Source organism: Chrysemys picta, chromosome 10 (genome assembly GCF_011386835.1).
Source record: "Chrysemys picta bellii isolate R12L10 chromosome 10, ASM1138683v2, whole genome shotgun sequence".
NCBI classification, from domain to species: domain Eukaryota; kingdom Metazoa; phylum Chordata; order Testudines; family Emydidae; genus Chrysemys; species Chrysemys picta.
Window position 1 is genome coordinate 19,996,020 of NC_088800.1, and position 20,415 is coordinate 20,016,434.

Sequence of the window (20,415 nt, forward strand, 5' to 3'; positions counted from 1 at the left end):
CTAATGTGTTTGCAGGATTGGACCCCAAGCTGGAAACTTACATCAGCATGTATTTAATTTTACTCAGTCCTACTGACTTCAGTTGGAGTACTCACACGTTAAATTTACACACTGGCTTAAAAATTTGAGGATTGCACCATAAGAAAGTAATGAGGATGCTTGTAGTTTTCCATCTCAGTTTCAACTGTAAAGTCCACTTTTTTAACAAAATAATGCTCTATCATTATTATATTTATAGAGAAACATCTCCTTCTCTCCTGTGTACTCAGATTGCGATACAGCATAATAAAAACAAACAAATTAAGATATAGTAATTTTATAAATCTGAAGAAGTGAGGTTTTTACCCACGAAAGCTTATGTCCAAATAAATCTGTTAGTCTTGAAGGTGCCACTAGACTCCTTGCTGTTTTTGTAGATACAGACTAACACGGCTACCCCCTGATACTTTATAAATCTGAACATTCAAGCAGATAAAAGCAAAGGTATTCCAATAAAAGAATGGATGCAAGGGAAAGGTAATGAATGAGACCAAATGTATTAATTCTTATAAACACCTGGAGGAGAGAGGTTATGTAAAATGGATTTCAAAAAGAAGCAAGTTCCAGAGCTGTGTGCAACTGCCTGCTGATTTAAGACAACATGGGTACCACTAAAAATGGATAGTGTGGGGGGAAGGGATAGCTCAGTGTTTGAGCATTGGCCTGCTAAACCCAGGGTTGTGAGATCAATCTTTGAGAGGGCCATTTAGGGATCTGGGGCAAAAAAAAAATTGGTCCTGCTAGTGAAGGCAGGGGACTTGACTTGACTTGATGACCTTTCAAGGTCCCTTCCAGTTCTATGAGATAGGTATATCTCCATTTATTATTATTATAACCAGGTCTTCAAAACAGCAGCAAACGAGGGTGCTTGATCACACAAGGTTTTGAGCTCTCCTGCAAAGTGTGTAGTTTACTCATTTCCCACTAAAATCAATGGGAATTGAGGGGCTCAGGAATTCCGAAGAGCACTTAATGCCTTGTAGATCCCTAGAAAAGGAGGCAGAGCATGCTTTATGTATTCTGCTTCATCTCACTCAGTCCACACTCTATCATCTGCTCCTTAAAATTATAGTTGAATTCCTCTACGCCTCAGTTTTATTGTTTTGGAGAGTAGAAAAACTTGGCTAGAGTATAATATTTAGAGTCCATATTTTGCTTACTCTTTAGAAAACTTACAAGCACATGAGCAATACAAATGTATACAAGTTTCTTACCATTTCAACCATGAACTGCTCATTATCTGTTGGCTGTCCATTCAAAATTAGCAGCAACCACAACCTTAGCTCCCTTCCCTTTCTAGAACCCCCACAAATCTGGGAGAATAGATAGGCTTTGTAGTGTCATGGAGACGGGTTTTGTTGAACTGAAATGGAAGCAAGTTAGATGTTTAAAGATAAATTTCTGCTCTTAGAAAGAGCTATTTAAATCTAGAGTAACTCTAGATTTAAACTACAGTAACTTCAAGCAGAATTTCCCTAACTAGTTATTTGCATGTGTATCTGAATGCACAAATTGTATACATGCATTTTTCAACCCTCACCCATAAAAATCTGAGCCACAGGATTTAAAAATGAGTCAGCTGTTTTCTACCAATACAATTGCTGCTGTCAGTTAAATATTGAACGACTACAAGACTCAAATTAAGCAACATCACATTGGGAAAAAGGGGGAATATCAGCTAACAGGTTTATTTAGAGCTCTCATCAAAATCAGCTAACAGACTAATTTAGGGCTCCTTATTACTAACAAATTTGTCTTGGGTTTGTTAAAATCTTTAGCCAGCTAACATAAAGAATATCAGTAATATAATCATTACATTATAGATATAAACTAGAATATTTGTAATTCCAATTTCTGATCCAGAGTTACTCCAGAACACATACTCTACTCTTCTTTATGTAACCATACCTACACCATACAGACGTTACCTTTCAATTCTTGTGCCTTTTTGTCACTGAAAAAGTTAGCAGACTTGATTAGCCATCCAAAAGTTAGGCCTTTTTAAGGTGACCAGATGTCCCGATTTTTGGGTCTTTTTATTCTATAGGCTCCTATTACCCCCCACCCACTGTCCTGATTTTTCCCACTTGCTGTCTGGTCACCCTAGGCCTTTTCCATTAACTTTCCCCAAAATCTACTGCTGTAGATCTTCTAAATATTCTGGTATTAACTTCCTAACTGAAGTCACAAAGCAATATTGTATCTTCTGATATGTAAATCCTGTTCTATAGGTCTTTATAGGAAAGATATATAATCTTTTTGTCCATCCTCATGTGATCTATCTGAAAACATATGCCCCCTGACTGGAATTTCTATTTGCATACTTGCTATCTCCACATGATTGTACTCATTTTGTTTCTTCTTGTAAAAAGAAAAATATTGCCAGAATGGAAAAATTGTGAAATTTTTGTTATACTTAATTTTTAAAATTCACAATTACAAATAAAACCACACTTTCAATGTTTCTTTTTATATGACTTTTGGTTACATATTGTAACTTGTAAGTATTTCTTGACATGTTTAACACAAGATAACTTTCTATATACTAAATCCCTGACTTAAAACCAGGAAAGCAAGAAACTGCTGAATAAAGTTTAAAACAATGCACTTAATCTATATCCTACATTTTACAGCAAATAGAGGGTTTGAACTTCCATGTCCTCAACTCTCACTGAAATGGGAGTTGCACATGAAGGAGGCTTGCAGGATCAAGCCCAAAGACTACCCAGTGACAGGATTTGCCTGAAATATTTATGCCCTGGAGTAGATTGAGGATGTATTTTCACCTCTAGCACTGAATTTTCTTGCTTTGGATGACACTGCTGCTTTCGAGGAGACATTAAATAGATCCTTACAATTTTTGTTATTAAAAAGTTGCATGGAATTTCTCAGATAAGGGATGTTAACTTTAATGGTTCTGGTCAAATTCCTACTCAGGTAGTTACAGTAGGTCCTACATTTGCCATGCGCTTTTATTTGGATAGTCTTTACTTTCTGTTTCAAACCATTATGGAGCATTACTGTGCACTCTGAAACTCCTGCTGCTCTGATCATACATACATACTTTTAAACAGTGAGTAATGTATTCCCTATCATATTCTTTACTTTTATGGGGTTGGTGATATTTAATAGTTGTAAAGCTTTTGAAATCTGTATGCTATGCAGACATTATAGTTCTGATTGTAGTGCTGTATGTACAGGATAACATGAAGTGAGTGGAACAGTTGACTGGAAGTCAGAATTTTGGATTCTAGTCCCAGTTCTGTATTTTTCTTTAAAATGTCTTATCACGTCTTCATTCTGGCCCACATTATGAAAAGGGAAGGAAAACTGGCAGACCTCTGGCAGGAGGCTGTAGTATTAGGAATGTGCTGCTTCTATGGCATCAACCCTTTTTGGATCCTGTAGACACTCTTCCATCAGGGTATAGATCTGTGGCTGAGGAGATGGACTGAAGGGAAGGAGTATGGGACATACCACACTGTGCATCATCTCTATGTGCACACACACCCTCTAACCCCACAAGGACTCCACTCAAAAGTTAATCCACAGAGTATAAACTTTGGATGACCCAATTTTTCTCAAAATTTCTCAATGTGTGGGAACAAATCTGGGTCCATCTCTACCTAGGTTTCCATATGATTTAGAAGAGATGCCAATGTATACCTAACTATGCCCTTTTTAACCTGATTACACAGTAACCCTTTGCTCATGTATCTTTCTCTAGATAGCTAGACAGCTTTATATTACTATTTTTCTAAGTTGGCTTTTTGTAGATGTGAAATATTTTCATCAAATTCCTCTGAAAATTTATTGTAGCAAATGTGATATTGTTTCCAGCTGTTTCTATCCAGAACTGATATTAAACACTGGAAGATAAGAGACAACCAGATCATTTTCTCTATCAGTCTGAAGCTAAGTCATGGGAATTAATAACGTTCAGAATGCATGTCAGATTGCAGTTGGAAAAACTAGAGTCAGAGATCTCAACCAGCAGCAGATGTGAAAGCAGAACACTGATCCAATTATTACCTAGCGCTACAAAAACTGGAAAAATATTCTGGAGGCCAACAGAGACAGTCATTCTTTCTGGGTGGCCTGTTCATCTTGTCTCTGACTGAGCTCCATTTCAGAGCGTCATCCAGGAGGAAAGTCTTTGTGTCACAAGGACCCATTAACAATTCAGCTACCAAGGGATTATACCATTCTGTCTCAATACACATTAGACTTGGTCTTCCTGTCCATGTTGACATAAAATGTAAAAAATGCATAGAAGGAGACAACCAGATTCATTAACATTCTCTTTAGTGACACATCCTAAGGGGATAACACACAGCTGTTTCAGTACATAACAATATCATTGCTTTGCTTTCATGTGGACTGACACTTCTGGTGAGGTGAAATTATAACAATAAAAGGAAAGGAAACCCTATCCCCATCATTCATTCACCAGAAGCAATTGATCCAAAGCACTGGATGCTAACCACAGACTTTACATAATGCTTCAAATTATCATTAGTGATATTACTTGTGGGATGAAAATATTTCAATCAAGGCAAACAGCTGTAGGCTACTTACACGTTTGCAGAAGTAATGAGTGCATTTTACTCTTACCCATGTCATCTGTAAATTATACTGCATATGTTTTCAGTGGTTTTTGAGGGCATCATATGATGCAGAGATTTTTTTTTTGTATGTCCACACCTACTTTTCCTAAACCGACACCACTCTTAACAGTTTGTTCAACACATTGGACAGCATCTCACCAGTGATGATTCTTTTGAAGGCACAGACTGCTGCCATGACTGAAAACCCATAAAGCATGCTTTAAAAAAAAAATCTGCCAGACAGCTCTCATAGCATTATATGGCTGTAAAAGCAACAGAACGCTGTAATTACTGGGGAGAAGGGAACTACTGCTGAAATTGAAATAATTTTTCACGTAAAAGAAAATCTGCTCTAGAAAATCCCTTTAAGCACAGTGCATACTCCTATGTTAAACTTGGGTGGAGGGCTACAAAGAAGTGCAAACGAAAGATCTACTTATAATAAAAGTTATAGAAGTTATAGAAAAGTTATAGTGCGTGCTTGGGCAATAACACTCAGCAGGTATTCCATGTCACTACGTAGGATCAGTTTTCTTGACTTGTATTCAGAACTGGCAAATCTTGTATTTATAGTTGAACCTCAGTAGCTCAGCTGCCCTAAAATCTGCTACCATGCTCCTAATCTGAGCACGCAAACAACAATCTGAAGCTCTTGTCCTCAGGGGGCTGATCCAATATTTATCCTTTCATTTGGGCAGTGGATTGGACAAGATACATAGTATGAGGCTGAAAAGAAATATTTGAATGCAGTGATGTGGTACCCTTCCCTCAGGTGGTTGACAAAATGTTGTGAGACTCTGGACACCTCTTTGTTGGTTCTATCGTGATCCTTTAATTTGAGTGTCTAACAGGACTTTGTGGAAGGTTTTTTTGTTTGTTTTCTTTGTAGCAGAATTCCTTTTCAAAGCTCATTGTGAGCTTTTAGTTCTGTGACTTTTATCAGTATATTACTTCTTTGGACAATGAAACTAGCCTTTCAGATGCAAATGAACGGTCAATAAAAATTTTAAAAAGCGCCATCATAGGGAATAGATCCTTCTCTCTATAGGAGTGGCAGCAGCAGCAGCTGTGGAAACAATACAGCCAGTGTAGCGGGAAGAACAGGTTATGGTTTGACAGTCCCCTTCAGCAAGGATATTGTGAGTTCTACTATTCAACTGATATTGAAATGCAATTCTTCATGAATTGAATACTATGCAAATCCCACAGGGAGGTGTTTGCCTCACCATAAAATGATGTCTCTGTTTACGAAATTGATGTAGTGGATGTATCTGCAATTTATTCTTTAACTTTCCTAGACAAAATTATGACTGTTACAAGGTTTATTTTTAAAAATCAATTAGATGCAAAATTAGCATACTGAGTAAAGGAAGGGTGCAGCAGGGGAGATGTGTATGTGAGCCCTGGAAAACAGATATGGACCTGTGTTGCTCTGCTCTCCTGGTCCATTTTGTCGACTTTTTCTGCCTTTTTTTGCCCCCTAGCAGGGCAGTTGGGACTAAGGAGTTACGTTGCCAGGTACTGAAAATGGCCTAGAATGAATCTCAGGTGTCACTTAGGATTGAACTCAAATGTGAGATGCTTTTGAGATGCAACTGCTGTAAGAACTGTCTCAGTCTAGAGGAGGCATTGTTTGAAAGAAAGACGAGATTTATTGCAAGATTTTGCCTCTGCTGTATATTTGATGACTTTTCCCCCAGTCATTAAAAGGGACAATGGGCAAAACAGCTGATCTCCAACCATCTTGCACTAGATACTATGAATATGTTTAACTCATTGCTCAAGAAAAAAAACACAGTGCAGAATAAAATGGATGGTCTCAACAAAACTAGTATTAGGAATCTGAGAATCAGTGTGAGAACCTGAGAATATTTAATCCAGAAAGCTGGAAGTGGTTCTTGTGCAATAGTCTGGGAATATTGAATTGGCAGGAAGAATGAAGATTGATTTGTGCCAGGAGACATCTAGGGAAAAAAACGCATCTGGTCCCCAAATTTGTTATTGTACATGAATCCTTACCAGTGCAGAACGAGACATTGTGTTGTAAGAGGGACTTTGATGGCTGCTAATGCTGTAATTGGGAACTGTCCAGATTCCTTTTTGTTTCTCACAAAGAGAAGTCAAGGCTTCTCTAGTGTAGTACAGCAGACTTAGGGCTTGGGATTTAAATCCATTCATTCTTTTGGCTTCCAGGGCTTTGTGGTCCCCTATTTATTTCTACTTGCTATTAACATGTTCAGTGTATCTTTTAAAGATCTTCCATCCACAGATGACATGGGATATGGTTATCCTTGAGATTGCATCCCTCCGTTATATATTGCACAATTGAGATTAGCAGAGACACTTGCACTGGGTGGGCCTTTATTATAACTGAGAGGGAGCTGGTAGGGATTTTTCTCTAAGAGATCCTAGACTTTTGAACTCCAAACTCCTGCCCTTGTTTAGCCAGAGCCTAGGTTTAACATTATGGGCATGCTGCAAAGGCAGGGCTGGCTCTAGGCACCAGCTTGTCAAGCAGGTGCTTGGGGCAGCCGCTCCTGAGAGGGGAGGCACGTCCAGGTATTAGGCGGCAATTCGGTGGACGGTCCCTCATTCCGCCTTGGAGCGAAGGACCTCCCGCCGAATTGCCGCCGCAGATCGCAATCGCGGCTTTTTTTTTTTTTTTTTTTTGTCTGCTTGGGGCAGCCAAAACCCTGGAGCCGGCCCTGTGCAAAGGCCATCTATTTTCTCAAGCTATTGAGAAGGGGAATTGTCTGGGGTCTGCAGTGGGTTATATTCATGAACTATCGCTTGTATTTATAGAATTCTGGGGAGATTTAATTTTATGGTATAGGCACCTAGAACTTCAGATTAGCACCTACAGCTTTTTATACGTTCAAAGAAATAAGCACATATGTTCTTCATGCTTTCTCTTTAATCTCTTTAAATAACCTCTTCCATGCCTGCAGTACCACGTTAATGACAGAGATTCTCAAAAATGCACACAAATCTGACATCAGGAATCATAACATTCAAAAACCAGTGGGAGAACACTTCAACCTCTCTAACCACTCAGTGACAGACTTGAAGGTGACAATTTTTCAACAAAAAAACTTCAAAAACAGACTCCAAAGAGAGACTGCTGAACTTGAATTAATATGCAAATTAGATACAATTAACTTAAGGTTTAAACAGAGACTGGGAATGGTTGGGTCATTACATTAATTGAATCTTTTTCCCCATGTTAAGTTCTCCTCACATCTTCTATAGGTCATCTCGATTATCACTTCAAAGGTTTTTTTTCTTCTGCTCCTGCTAGCTCATCTCAATTGATTTGCCTCTTACAGTTGGTATGCGTACTTCCACCTTTTCATGTTCTCTGTATGTATAAATATCTTCTGTGTGTTCCATTCTATGCATCCGAAGAAGTGAGCTGTAGCCCACGAAAGCTTATGCTGAAATAAATTTGTTAGTCTCTAAGGTGCCACAAGTACTCCTGTTCTTTTTGCAGATACAGACTAACACGGCTGCTACTTTGAAACCTGTCAAAAATGCATGACTTCTGACCTCTCCTCCTCTGTCCATTCTTGAATTTCCAGCCATATTTCTGATATCTCCTCTTGGATATGTAGCCACCAACTTGCATTTAACCTCTTCAGTACTGAATTTACCTTTCCTCCTAACCCCTCTCTTGTGCCACCAGTTTTTATTTCCATTGGCATCAAAGCTACCAAGCAGGTGGTCATGGTGAACTCTGTCTTCTGTGGGGTATCAAGTCTGTTGCTTCTTTCTTTTTGATGTGTACCTCATTCTGAAATGTGACTAGTTAGAAATTGAACCTTCCTACTTAACACATCTGTTTTCTTTTTGTATTCAGAGTCAGATCTATTTATTTTAATGACCAAAAAATATTTTACTAATGCCAAGCTTTTGGAATGCAAACAGCTCTGGGGAAGCAAATTGGATGATTTGGTGGCCAATGCATAATCAGCAGAGTTTTTTATTATCCAAATTCCATTAGCAGGACACTGCATGACTCCATAGTTTTCAAATGATGTATATACATGTGTGGGAGGCAATAGGGTGGAAAAGGTGTAACTCAGAGCCTTAACTGAAGAAATCAGTGGCTATACAGGGTAGAGACAAGCATATAAAATCTTTATTACTGGTCATCACGTAAGAACTAGAAAGATACATCTTGACTTTCAAGTGCTTGGTTTGCAGGGCTGGCCTTGGAAGTAAGTTATTTGTTTTCAAAACCCACAGGAAGCAGATGTGTTTATACAGAAAGAGAAGTTAAAGGGCTCCAAAGCTGCTTCAGAATAATTTTTGAAAATTTTGTTCAGGAAATGGGCTGATATTTATTATTTTCTTTTTAGATTCTTATTTGAGGGCTAATACTTTACTCTTACTCATGTTGCATGTACCTTCTCAGGTATTTCCTCTATGATTTCTACAGCAATTACAGTGAAAATTACTACAACCTGCTTTTCTAATATTTTCTAAACTGAGAGCCTACTTCTTCTATCTACTTCTGCTTTTTGAGAGTTATGCATCTTGTTTAGTGATCTGATAGATTTGTAATGCACTGATATTGAAGCCACCATGGCAAAATTTAATTTAATTTTTTCCTGTAGAAGATCATCTTAAATTATTCACTATTTTGCTCTTTCCTGTTTGCTTATCATAGGGCAGTAGGTCATTGTGCCTAGCTATGCCCTTTGCGGTTGATTATTTTACCACATTGTGCAGTTGACACAATGAAGCTGTACAATTATAAAGTTGTACAGTATTTTTCTTTTAAATGATGTAAGGGGCTTTTGCCAGTCTAAACAGTTTTAGGATATTATACCTCGATGAATTGTCAACATTCCATTTTAACTCTCTAGTAAAATGCCACATTTTGACTTCTCTTATATCACTCAGTTGTTCACAATTCTCCTCTCCACCATTTAACCATATAGTCTATTGCTTTCTTGTGATGGAACAAACTTCCTGCAAGAGCACTATGATTATTTTAACTTCATTAAATATATGCTTTAATGGTCGTTATGACACTTGGCATCTGGCTGTACAATATGAATTGTATCTGCTACAGTGGTCTGGTCAATACATATGTACCTTGTATTAACTTTAATTTTCAAATCTGTATTTAGCCAGGACACACAAGGAACACCTAGGGTGAAGTATTCGTTAATATGCAAAAAGAAACTCCTCCAGAAGGGATGTTTGGTTAGATTCACAATGGGGGGTGAGGGTAGGGACTCGTTGAAAGGCGTCAAAATGTTAAAGAAAACCTTCTGGTGTGGTTTCTAATTAGCTTTTATGTGAAAACTTTGTGTATCCAATTTAATGGACTTGCCTCTTAAGTTCAAAGGGTTTTCTTTCTTTTAAAAATGATTGGAAGTAACAGACATGCAATCAAGCAGGAAGAAGTTAAAGATTGTATATCTGCAGAAAAGAATTAACAGTAATTAAACTAATTAAACTAAACCAAGTTGTAACTTTGAAATAAAATTGTACTTGTGTGTTGATGTCTGGACCAAAATGGTTTACATGCAGTAAACTTATGTATGTAAACTTAACACCTAGATTCCCAAAAGACACACAAACTCTTGCAAAAACATCTTAGTCTTATCACCATTTACACATGCCAGTTCAACACTGCATGTCATAAACTCTTCACAGAGCAGGTCCAGATGACTTAGGGGTGAAATTCTGGCTTCATTAAAGTCAATGGCAAAACTCCCACTGACTTCAGTAGGGCTAGGATTTCATCTATTATGCTTAAGGTGTTTTAAGGGTCCTTATCCAAGCAAAGCACTAGTTGACTTCAGTAGGAATTTTGCTTGTGTAAGGTTTTTATTACCCAGACCTAGGAGGAAGACAAACAACAGAGGTGGAAAAAGTTTGAAATAATTGTAATAAACCTATAAGACTGTTAATGGCAGCATTAAGCCTTAATACATTTCAGGTAATTCAAAATTAACATGGAAAGATTCAGAATTTCTTTAAAACCAGATAATAGATACTGTACTCTTCACTATTTTGTTAAGAATGTTAAGTACATATAACATTGTATCAGTAAATGTAATTACATGGCAGACCAAAAACTCTTATCTGATAAATAGGCTTGGAGGAATTAGATTTGTATCTGTACATGTCACTACATGTCAATTTCACCATAAATGCACAAACTGATGAAAAATACTTTGCATTGATAATAGTCTACATTTACAGATAGGCGAAGTAAGAAAATGCTTCTTGAGAAATTATTAGAGTTTGATTTAAGGATAATTACTTTGTATATTTTGACACATCTGCTTCCTCCCTTTCTCCCCCCAACCTGTGATGCTATAAATTCAAAATGTGGGATAATGCAACAAAATCAAATAGTTACTGTGATAATCTCTACACATTATCTGCATTAAATGCAGCAAATGTTTATAGTGGTTTATGTCTTTGTTTTATCATAACAAATTTTGCATCAAAGAATTCATATAATATATTTGAAAAGTTGATACTTACTGCTGTATGTTTCTATTGCTTTTCTTCTTCTTCGTTTTTCCACTTCACTCCACTTCTGTCATCCTTGTTAGGAAATGAGTCCTGTTGAAGAGAAAGTGCTAAGTCCTCAGGAATAAATGGGTAATCAAATAAGAGAGAGCCTGCAAGACCCTTCTTTACAGAACGACTTGTTGTAAAACTACAGCTCTACTCTGAAAAGTGACTGTAAATATAGCATCGTGGGGGGTGCCTATAATTATTATCTCTTAATGACTTCCAGATCAACTTTGCTCAGTTTGCAAGTAAACTTTTTCTAACTGTTTCCTCTGCAAACTCAACTTGATCTAAAAATCAAGCTGTGCTAATGCTACTGCTGCTTCAGGAGCCAGTAATAAAAGGTTCTGTGGGCTAAATTCTGTCCTCAATTGCATCTGTCAACCCCTTTGTCATCAAATGGTCTGCAATAAGAATGTAATTAACAATTCTGCTGATAAATATATCAGAATTAGTCTTTGTCTACACATGGAATGATTCCTGATTATTCCTGATTAACGCCATGTGTAGACATTTTTTCTATTCTGGAATAAGAGTGCCTTGTTCCTGTTTAACAGGGCTCCCTGACTACTGGGGCAGCTGGCTCCAAACGCTGTGGGAGTCGGGCAGCTGAGCCAGCTGGCCCAGAAATCTGGAAGCCCTGGGGTCTCTGGTCCTGGGTCAGTCCATATGGCAGGACTGACTGTGAGCTGTGGACCCTGGAAACCTGTGCCAGGACTTCCAGAGCCAGGAGTCTGGATACCCTGAAAATCCTGGCTCAAGTGAGCTCTCAGGGCTTCCAGGCTCCCTGCCACAGAGCCAGGAGTCTAAACCTTGAGAGCCCCATCTAGAGACAGGGCTTCCAGCACTGCCTGGCAAGTAGGTCCCCAGCTTAAGAGTTGGGCAGTCCTGGGAATCAGCTGGCCTGGTAGTCTGTAAGCCTTGGGGATCCTGGCCATTGGGCAGACCCCAGAGCCACAGTGCCTAGGAACCCTGGGGTCTCAATTCCTAGGCAGTCCTACAGGCAGGCTGCTAAGGAGCTGGGCAGGCAGGTTTCCACTGTGTGCCTGATGGGTAAATTTTGAAACCTGCCTGATAGGTTCCTTTGGAAGATTAGTCCAAATTGGCAAGTTTCTTTAAAAAAAAATTTTGCTTTCAAAGAATCTGCTTCTTCAGAAAATTTCTGACGCCGCTCTACTGCTCATCTCGTGGCTGAATTCATCCTTCGTCACCATATAGCAGCCAGCAGAGTAACAATCAAACTAATATTCGTACGTGTAATATTCATAAAATAACACAGGCATCTTCCATGTCTTTTGCACACATGGCGTCTGGAAAAGACAAAAAAGGGGAGAAGAGCCCAACAGCCATTTTTTAGAGAGGAATAGTAGTTAGGTCATACAGCCGTGTCTGGACTATTTTTTAAATGGTTGCTATAGAGCTGTAGCTCTGGAAGTTAATGGGCCAGGAAGAAGTACGATGGGCTTCTACACGAAAGTAGTGAGCTGTAACCTGTGTTTGATTTTTGGCTGCGACTGTCAACATTCCTAATATATCTGATTCCTAATATAGAGAAAAGAGTGACAAGACAGCTAAGGGGTTAGAGGGTCTAGATTTAAAACTCTTTTTATATTAGTTTAATTTTGTATAGCTGATTATTATTTATTATTTGTATTATGGTAGTGCCTAAGAACCCTAGTCATGGACCAGGACAGCTAGGCACTATACAAGGACAGAACAAAAAAATAGTCTCTGCCTCAAAGAGCTTACAAGCTAAGTATAAGACAAGAGACAACAGATGGATACAGACAGATGGCAGAGTACAAGGAAACAACAAGGCAATATTAATCAGCGTGATAGGCTGTGATCTCAAAACTCCAGTGGCCTAACAATTATCAAGATTTTCCTATGTATCATGGAAAATGAGAGTTTTGAATATAATTTTGAAGGGGGATAATGCATCAGTTTTGCAAATGTTCATGGAGGAGCTCCTCCCAAGCATAAGGGACAGCATGGGGAAAAGCACGAAGGTCCTTTTGAAATTTTAACAATTGGTTGATGGAAGCTGGCATCATGGGACAATCAGAGGCAAGACATGACATCTTATAGCCTGGATGAGAGTTTTTTAGCTATGTGGATGAATAGGAAAGGGCATATCTTACAGACACTGTAGATTTTAAACATAGCCTGGATGTGAGGACCTAGAGAGAGGTCTGAATCAAAGATGACACTCAGGTTACAGACCTGAGTGTTAGGCAGCATCAGGGCCGGTGCAAGTATGTTTTGCGCCCTAGGCGAAACTTCCACCTTGCGCCCTCCCCCGTCTCCAAGCCCTGCGGCAGCTCCCCACTCCCACCCTTGCCCTGAGGTGCCCCCCCCACCCCGCAACAGCCCCCCCCCCAGCCCAAGGAGCCATGCGGCAGCTCCCCACCCTAGCTCACCTCTGCTCCACCCCCTCCCCAAGCCCTGCAGCAGCTCCCCACCCCCCACTCCGTCCTGAGGCGCTTCCCCTGTGGCAGCTCGCCCCACCCCCCTGGGAACCGTGCGGCAGCTCCCCACCCCAGCTCACCTCTGCTCCACCTTCTCCCCGAGCACGTCGTCGCTGCACCACTTCTCCCACCTCCCAGGCTTGCGGTGCTAATCAGCTGTTTGGCGCCGCAAGCCTGGGAGGGAGAGAAGCAGAGCGGGGCGGCGTGCTCAGGGGAGGAGGCGGAGCAGAGGTGAGCTGGGGCGGGGAGTTCCCCTGCATGCTGCCCCCCCCTCACTTGCTGCAGGCGGCCCTCCCCGCGCCCCCCGCCCCAGCACCCTCCGCCTAAATGCTGATGACAACCAGGGTGGCCGAAGATCCGGCCGCCGCGGTCACTGCCGAAGAAAATGCCGCCCCCCCAAATGCTAGCACCTTAGGCAACCTAAGTTGCCTAATAGGTTGCACCAGCCCTAGGCAGAATGATGAGATTGTCCACAGTGATCAAGAAAGGAGGTACGGGGGAAGGTTGAGGGAGGGGATGTAAGAGCTATGTTTTAGTCATGGCAAGCTTGAAATGATGACTAGACATTCATGAGGGGATGTCAGAGAGACAGGCCACGTTTTTAGTTTGGAAAGAAGGGGACAGGTCTGGAGGAGAGAGGGAGATCTGTGAGTTGTTAGCATAGACATAGTTGAATTTGAGTTTACGGATGAGATTGCTCAGTGATAAGTAGTAGAGGGAAAATAGAAGTGGACCAAGAACTGAGCTCCACAGAAAGCTGGAGAGGGATGAGGAGGATGATCTGAAGGAACAATTAGAAAGGTAGGAAGAGAAACCAGGAGAGGACACATCAAGTTGAATGAGAATGGATTACTGGTTCTAAGCTTTGGTTAGGAAGAGGTCATTAGAGATTTTAGCAATAACAGTTTCAGTGGAGTGCAAGGTGTGGAAGCCGAATTGGAGAGGGTCTAAGATGAAATGGAGGCGAGGAACTCCAGCCAGCAATTGTAACTGCATGTTCAATAAAAGCAGCAGAGAGTCCTGTGGCACCTTATAGACTAATAGACATATTGGAGCATGAGCTTTCGTGGGTGAATACCCACTTCGTCAGATGTATTCACCCACGAAAGCTCATGCTGCAATACGTCTGTTCGTCTATAAGGTGCCACAGGACTCTTTGCTGCTTTTACAGATCCAGACTAACACGGCTACCCTCTGATACTTGACATGCATGTTCAGTGAGTTTAAAGGTGAGAGGGGTATAGCCGTTATAATGGGAGTGACTGAAACATGTTTATATTGTGAGGGGAAAGAATCAGAGGCAAGTCAGAGGTTAAGGACAAGGGAGGGGCTGAGACTGAGTATGAGAAAGATCAGTAAATGGGATGGGACAAGTGGAGGAGAAGAGCAGACAAGAAACATCTATATCTATGACATGGAGGGAGAAGGAGGGGAGATGTCATGATGTATTTTGTTAAGTCTCTTGGAAGAAATTGGCAGGATTCTCTGTGGAGAGAGACATGGGGAAGGGGAGGGGTTGAGGAGGGAGTCAAAGGTGTTTTTGTCTTTTTTTTATTACTGTACAGTATTTCAGTAAAAGTAAAACTAATTGCCCTCCTCATGTCTGTTGTTTCTTATCTTGAATTAATTTCCTCATACTTAAGTATCTGTTTGTTCCTCAGTTTTAGTGTCTATCTCTCTTCTGCTGTATACTTTCCCTATACAGTAACTCCTCACTTAAATCGTCCCTGTTAACGTTGTTTCATTGTTACATTGCTGATCAATTAGGAAACATGCTTTAAGGTTGTGCAATGCTCACTTATAACGTTGTTTGGCAGCCGCCTGCTTTGTCCACTGCTTGCAGAAAGAGCAGCCTGTGGGAGCTAGCTGGTGGGGGCTTGGAACCAGGGTAGACCAGCAGCCTCTCATCAGTGCCCAGCTCCCCTAAGTTCCCTGTGAAGCAACTGCCCAGCAGGCTATCAATTGCCGGCAGTTCAGCTGTCCCTCCCCCCACTGCCATTTGCTGCTCCTGCCCTCTGCCTTGGAGCTGCTCCTGGGAGCCTCCTGCTTGCCGGGGGGAAGGGGGAGAGGGAGGAAGAGAGGGGCTTATGTCAGGGTGTCCCTTTCCCCCTGCTCCTGCACCCCACTTATCCCTTCTCCATATAGAGCAGGGTGGGGACACAACAGGGCCCAAGATGGAGAGAGCTTGCTGGCCGCAGCTGCTGTCTCAACTTACTGATATACTTTAAAAGGCAATGTACTTAGAGTGGGGTCAGTGTACTTAAAGGGGCAATGCGCATCTCTCTCTCTCCCACACACAGCGTGTGTCTGTCTCTGTCTGCCATGCTGTCTCCCCTCCCTCCATTCGTGCTGCCTTGTAGAGTGTGAGGCTACATTAACAACAATGTGTTAACCCTTGAGGGCTCAGCCGAATGCTAGTTCATCATTTAGTAGTAAGGCATTCCCTGGGAAATATCCGACCCTCTAACTTCACCACCTCAACCAAGCTTCACAATCATCATTGCTGTGTACAGTATTAAATTGTTTAAAACTTATACTGTGTGTGTTTGTGTGTGTGTGTGTGTAGATAGATAGATAGATAGATATAGATAGTTTTTTGTCCAGTGAAAAAAATTTCCCTGGAACCTAACCTCCCCTATTTACATTAATTCTTATGGAGAAACTGGATTCGCTTAACATCGTTTCGCTTAAAGTCGCATTTTTCAGGAACATAACTACAACATTAAGCGAGGAGTTACTGTACTGTTTTCTTCTCCCTTCTCTTTAGTAAATCTGTCTTTTTAATCTGTTTTATTTCCTTTCTCTCCATTTTCTCCTCTTCTTCTTGAGTGTGCTTGCTGTTTTTGCCTTTTTCTCCATTTGTCCTCCGCTTTCTTCCACCACTTCCTTTAATACAACTTTATCCTTTCTCAAACATCTGGCTGCTTTTTCCTTTTTTATTTCTTCCTACCTTCATTGCATTAGCCCATATTTGCTAATGTAAACAGTCTAATGTAGCCTGCTAAAATCCAAGAACCTCCAATGGATTTTGGATGAATGTTAAAGGATTTTGAATCCATAAATGTTGAAATGATGTAAGCTTTGAATTTACGTCTTTGTTCAATAATTATAAGGTTCAATAAGGGCAGTATCCTGAGAAGTGCTGAACAGATGAAAATCCTATCATCCATTAAACAAAATGCTGTCTAGATATTTGGGACTTATGTAACTGGGCATATATACATATGTATCCTTCCTAAACTAATGTAATTATTTTTCATTTTAAAAAGAGGCACCAGTTATCATAATTAGTCAAAATAACAAAAAATTAAGATACGAAACTTAAACAAATATGCACATCATTACAGCTGGTCCAATCTTTTATGATCAGCGTAATTGCGGGACATTAGTATTTCAGCAGAAACATAAATGTGCAACAGCAAATACTCTTTCAAGTTGATTTAGAAAATGGTAGATCTGTTTTCAGGAGTGCATGTTGTAAAAGCCATGGAATAGCTGTCTTTTCAGGCATAGCTTTTTGTTCAGAGGCTTTTGTCTTCAAGCATTTAATCTTGAAGAGGTTATCTCATGTTGACTTTCTGCAGTCCATCATCTGTTTTGTGAACTGGGTTGCTGTCAAGTTCAGAGAGACTTTTTCCCAAATATAATTCTTCATATTGCGGTTGTTCTAATTGAGGACATTTTCTCTCATTGCAGACTGTTTTGTATTTCTTTAAGGCAAGTGAGGCATTCTAGTGGTTAGTTGTAATTTGTTTTCTTCCGTGGATTTCCTGTCATGCACAAATGTAAAGTTTTCTTCACCCTTGGTCCAAGACTTTTGTTTTCCTTGCCTGTGTGCATCTGTGTTTGCCTTCACCACAGGTCATAAAATATACTTACCCAGCTGAGATGAAGCTGATTCTCAGTGGATGCCTGACGAAAACTAATCTACTATTCTATAACTTAATTTGGTTTTACCATCATATTCAGGATCACAAGGTCACAATGCATTAATATATTTTTTCTTCTAGAGCAACCTTGATTATACTGTAGTTCAAATCTATCAGGTTATTTAAGACTGATCAAAAACTTCAGTGAATCATTCTGACAATTCTATTTAGTCCTCTATTTTCAGATGCTCTTCATGTTTACTGCAACAAAGAAATTACTTCAGCTGACAAAAATAGCCTTATGAAGTGTGAGGCTTACACACACAATATGTTTGTGCACATCAGGGCCGGTGCAACCTATTAGGTGGTCGCCTAGGGCGCTAGCATTTGGGGGGCGGCATTTTCTTTGGCGGCAACCGCGGCAGCCGGATCTTCGGCCGCCCCAGTCGTCGTCGTCATTTAGGCGGAGGGAACGGGGGTGCGGGGAGGGCCGCCTGCAGCAAGTAAAGGGGGGGGGGTGGCACGCAGGGGAACTCTCCGCCCCAGCTCACCTCTGCTCTGCCTCCTCCCCTGAGCATGCCACCCCGCTCTGCTTCTCTCCCTCCCAGGCTTGCGGCGCCAAACAGCTGATTAGCATCGCAAGCCTGGGAGGCGGGAGAAGTGGAGCAGCGACAGTGTGCTCGGGGAGGGGGCGGAGCAGAGGTGAGCTAGGGTGGGGAGCTGCCGCACGGCTCCAGCTGGGGGGAGGCGCCTCAGGGCGGAGGGGGGGTGGGGAGCTGCTGCGGGGGAGGGGTGCCTCAGGGCGGATGGGGGTGGGGAGCTGCCGTGGGGGGGCGCACCTCAGGGCAGGGGGGGGCGCAAGGTGGAAGTTTCGCCTAGGACGTGAAACATCCTTGCAGCGGCCCTGGTGCACATGCACATCGTCAGTGCCTACATAAAAGTCCATCTGCTCACTCTGAATAAATTTCTACCAAAACTCTGCTGCTCCATGTTTTTCTTCTTCAGCTAATTCTTTGGGCTGGCAGAGGTGTAGAGAAGGCAGAAGATGGTGTCTCAAAGACTTGGGATATTTACTATCTAGCGTTCCAACCCATGGAATGCTAGGACCAGTAGTCATGCTCCTGTTTATTTTTCTATGGGCCATAATCATCCCCTATGTGAAAAATCTCTAAGGAGTCTGAACAGTTGGAAGGCTAAGTTACAGATTTAGTTGCTGCAGCACATAAAAAAAGTCTGTGAAATAGGTAGAGCTAAGGATCCGTGTTCCAATAACGGCAGTAGTGTTAGTGCTTTTAATAAATATGGTCTAATTTGCCAGGGTACCTATTGTATATTCACAAAATATAGATTAATATCTCAAGATACAGAAAATAGATTAAATATCCTTGGTTGTTGTCAGGGCCAGCTCCAGGGTTTTGGCCGCCCCAAGCAGCCAAAACAAACAAACAAACAAAAACAAAAAAAAAGCCGCGATCGCGATCTGCGGCGGCAAGTCGGCGGGAGGTCCTTCACTCCCAGGCGGAGTGAGGGACCGTCCGCCAAATTGCCGCCGAATACTTGGACGTGCCGCCCCTCTCCGGAGCGGCCGCCCCAAGCACCTGCTTGAGAAGCTGGTGCCTGGAGCCGGCCCTGGTTGTTGTAAACATACAACCTTTCACCAAGTGATATTTCATCTGCGGTGAAATTTCTTTGCACCACATTTTGTAAAGAACATTTTGTCTGGAATGTATATCCCAGAGTAGTTTAAATGGGATTTTGACATGGGAAACTTAAATCCAGGGTCTGATGTGTATCCTACTGGAATTAAACATAGTCCACAAAACCTATGACACAGATGTGATATCTCACAACACTATCTCTGTATTCAATAAAAAGTCTATAACAACAGGTCAAGAGGCCATGGACCCAACAGACTATATATTGGAGATGGTGACACAAAGTTTTTTCAAGAAAGAAGGTGGCATAGTTTAAAGTTGTTGCTTCTTAGTAAAAAGCAAATATAAAAAAGTATTAAAAAGCGTGATTTGTATTTGTATGTTAGCAGTGAGATTTCAAGTTGACCTTGATTTCGAAGATCTAACTGAAGATACAAAAAATATGTATATTTCATCAGCTGAAGAAATGAAGGAAGACGGTAAACGTAAAATGGATATGCCAAAAGAGTCCAAAACCATAAAAGAGGTTTGCTTTATACTAATTATAAAGTTATACACAATATGTAGTTTGTATTTCCATTCATTGCTTTTCTGAAAAACATTTTTCCTTTTTACTCTTCCTTCTGCTTTCTCTCGCAGAGGATTTAGGTCATGATGATCTACCCTCTTTCCTTTTGGAATCAGTTCCTGTAGCCAAGTCCACCTCCCTGTGCCAAAACTAAGTAAACAGGCTTGATGCATGAGATTTTTGCAGTGGTCAGAGTTGGGGAACAGAATCCTCCCCAGGCTGCTGCTGCTACTGCATCACACCACTCACATTAAGTGGGGGGATTTTCCACTTGGTCTATTTTGTGGATCCACTACAATATCCACCAAAACCCTCCAACATACTCCCTCAGAGGATGCCCTCTCTCACCTCCCAGTGCAGTATATATAATTCTAATGAACTTTGCTCCATCTTGTACACTGCACAACCCCACTGCTTCTACTTTCTGGGGCCTTTCACCCAAATGAAGAGATTGAGGTCAGGATTTGCCCCTACGAACTTAATGTAATGGTATTATATTTACCCCTGTGGCTTATGTAACTTTAGGGTCCTGACACTGGGGAATAAAGTCATAGTTTAGTTAGAGAAGACATTTGCCTGAATCAATTATGTCATTGCAAATACACAAATAAAGAGCGATTGGGATATCAGAACTGTAGGGAGATGTTTCATAAGTGATCAAAATAAAGG

General features: G+C 41.0%; 1 protein-coding gene across 2 annotated transcripts in view; it reads left to right on the forward strand.

Moving 5' to 3' along the window:
• The window catches only part of FAM227B (family with sequence similarity 227 member B), a 178,442-nt gene that overhangs the window by 130,985 nt on the left and 27,042 nt on the right, over positions 1 to 20,415 (forward strand). For both annotated transcript variants that reach the window (XM_065558151.1, XM_065558152.1), the window contains exon 12: positions 19,565 to 19,704. In XM_065558151.1, coding sequence (XP_065414223.1) covers positions 19,565 to 19,704 — 140 coding nt within the window. The remainder of the gene's footprint in view (positions 1 to 19,564; positions 19,705 to 20,415) is intronic.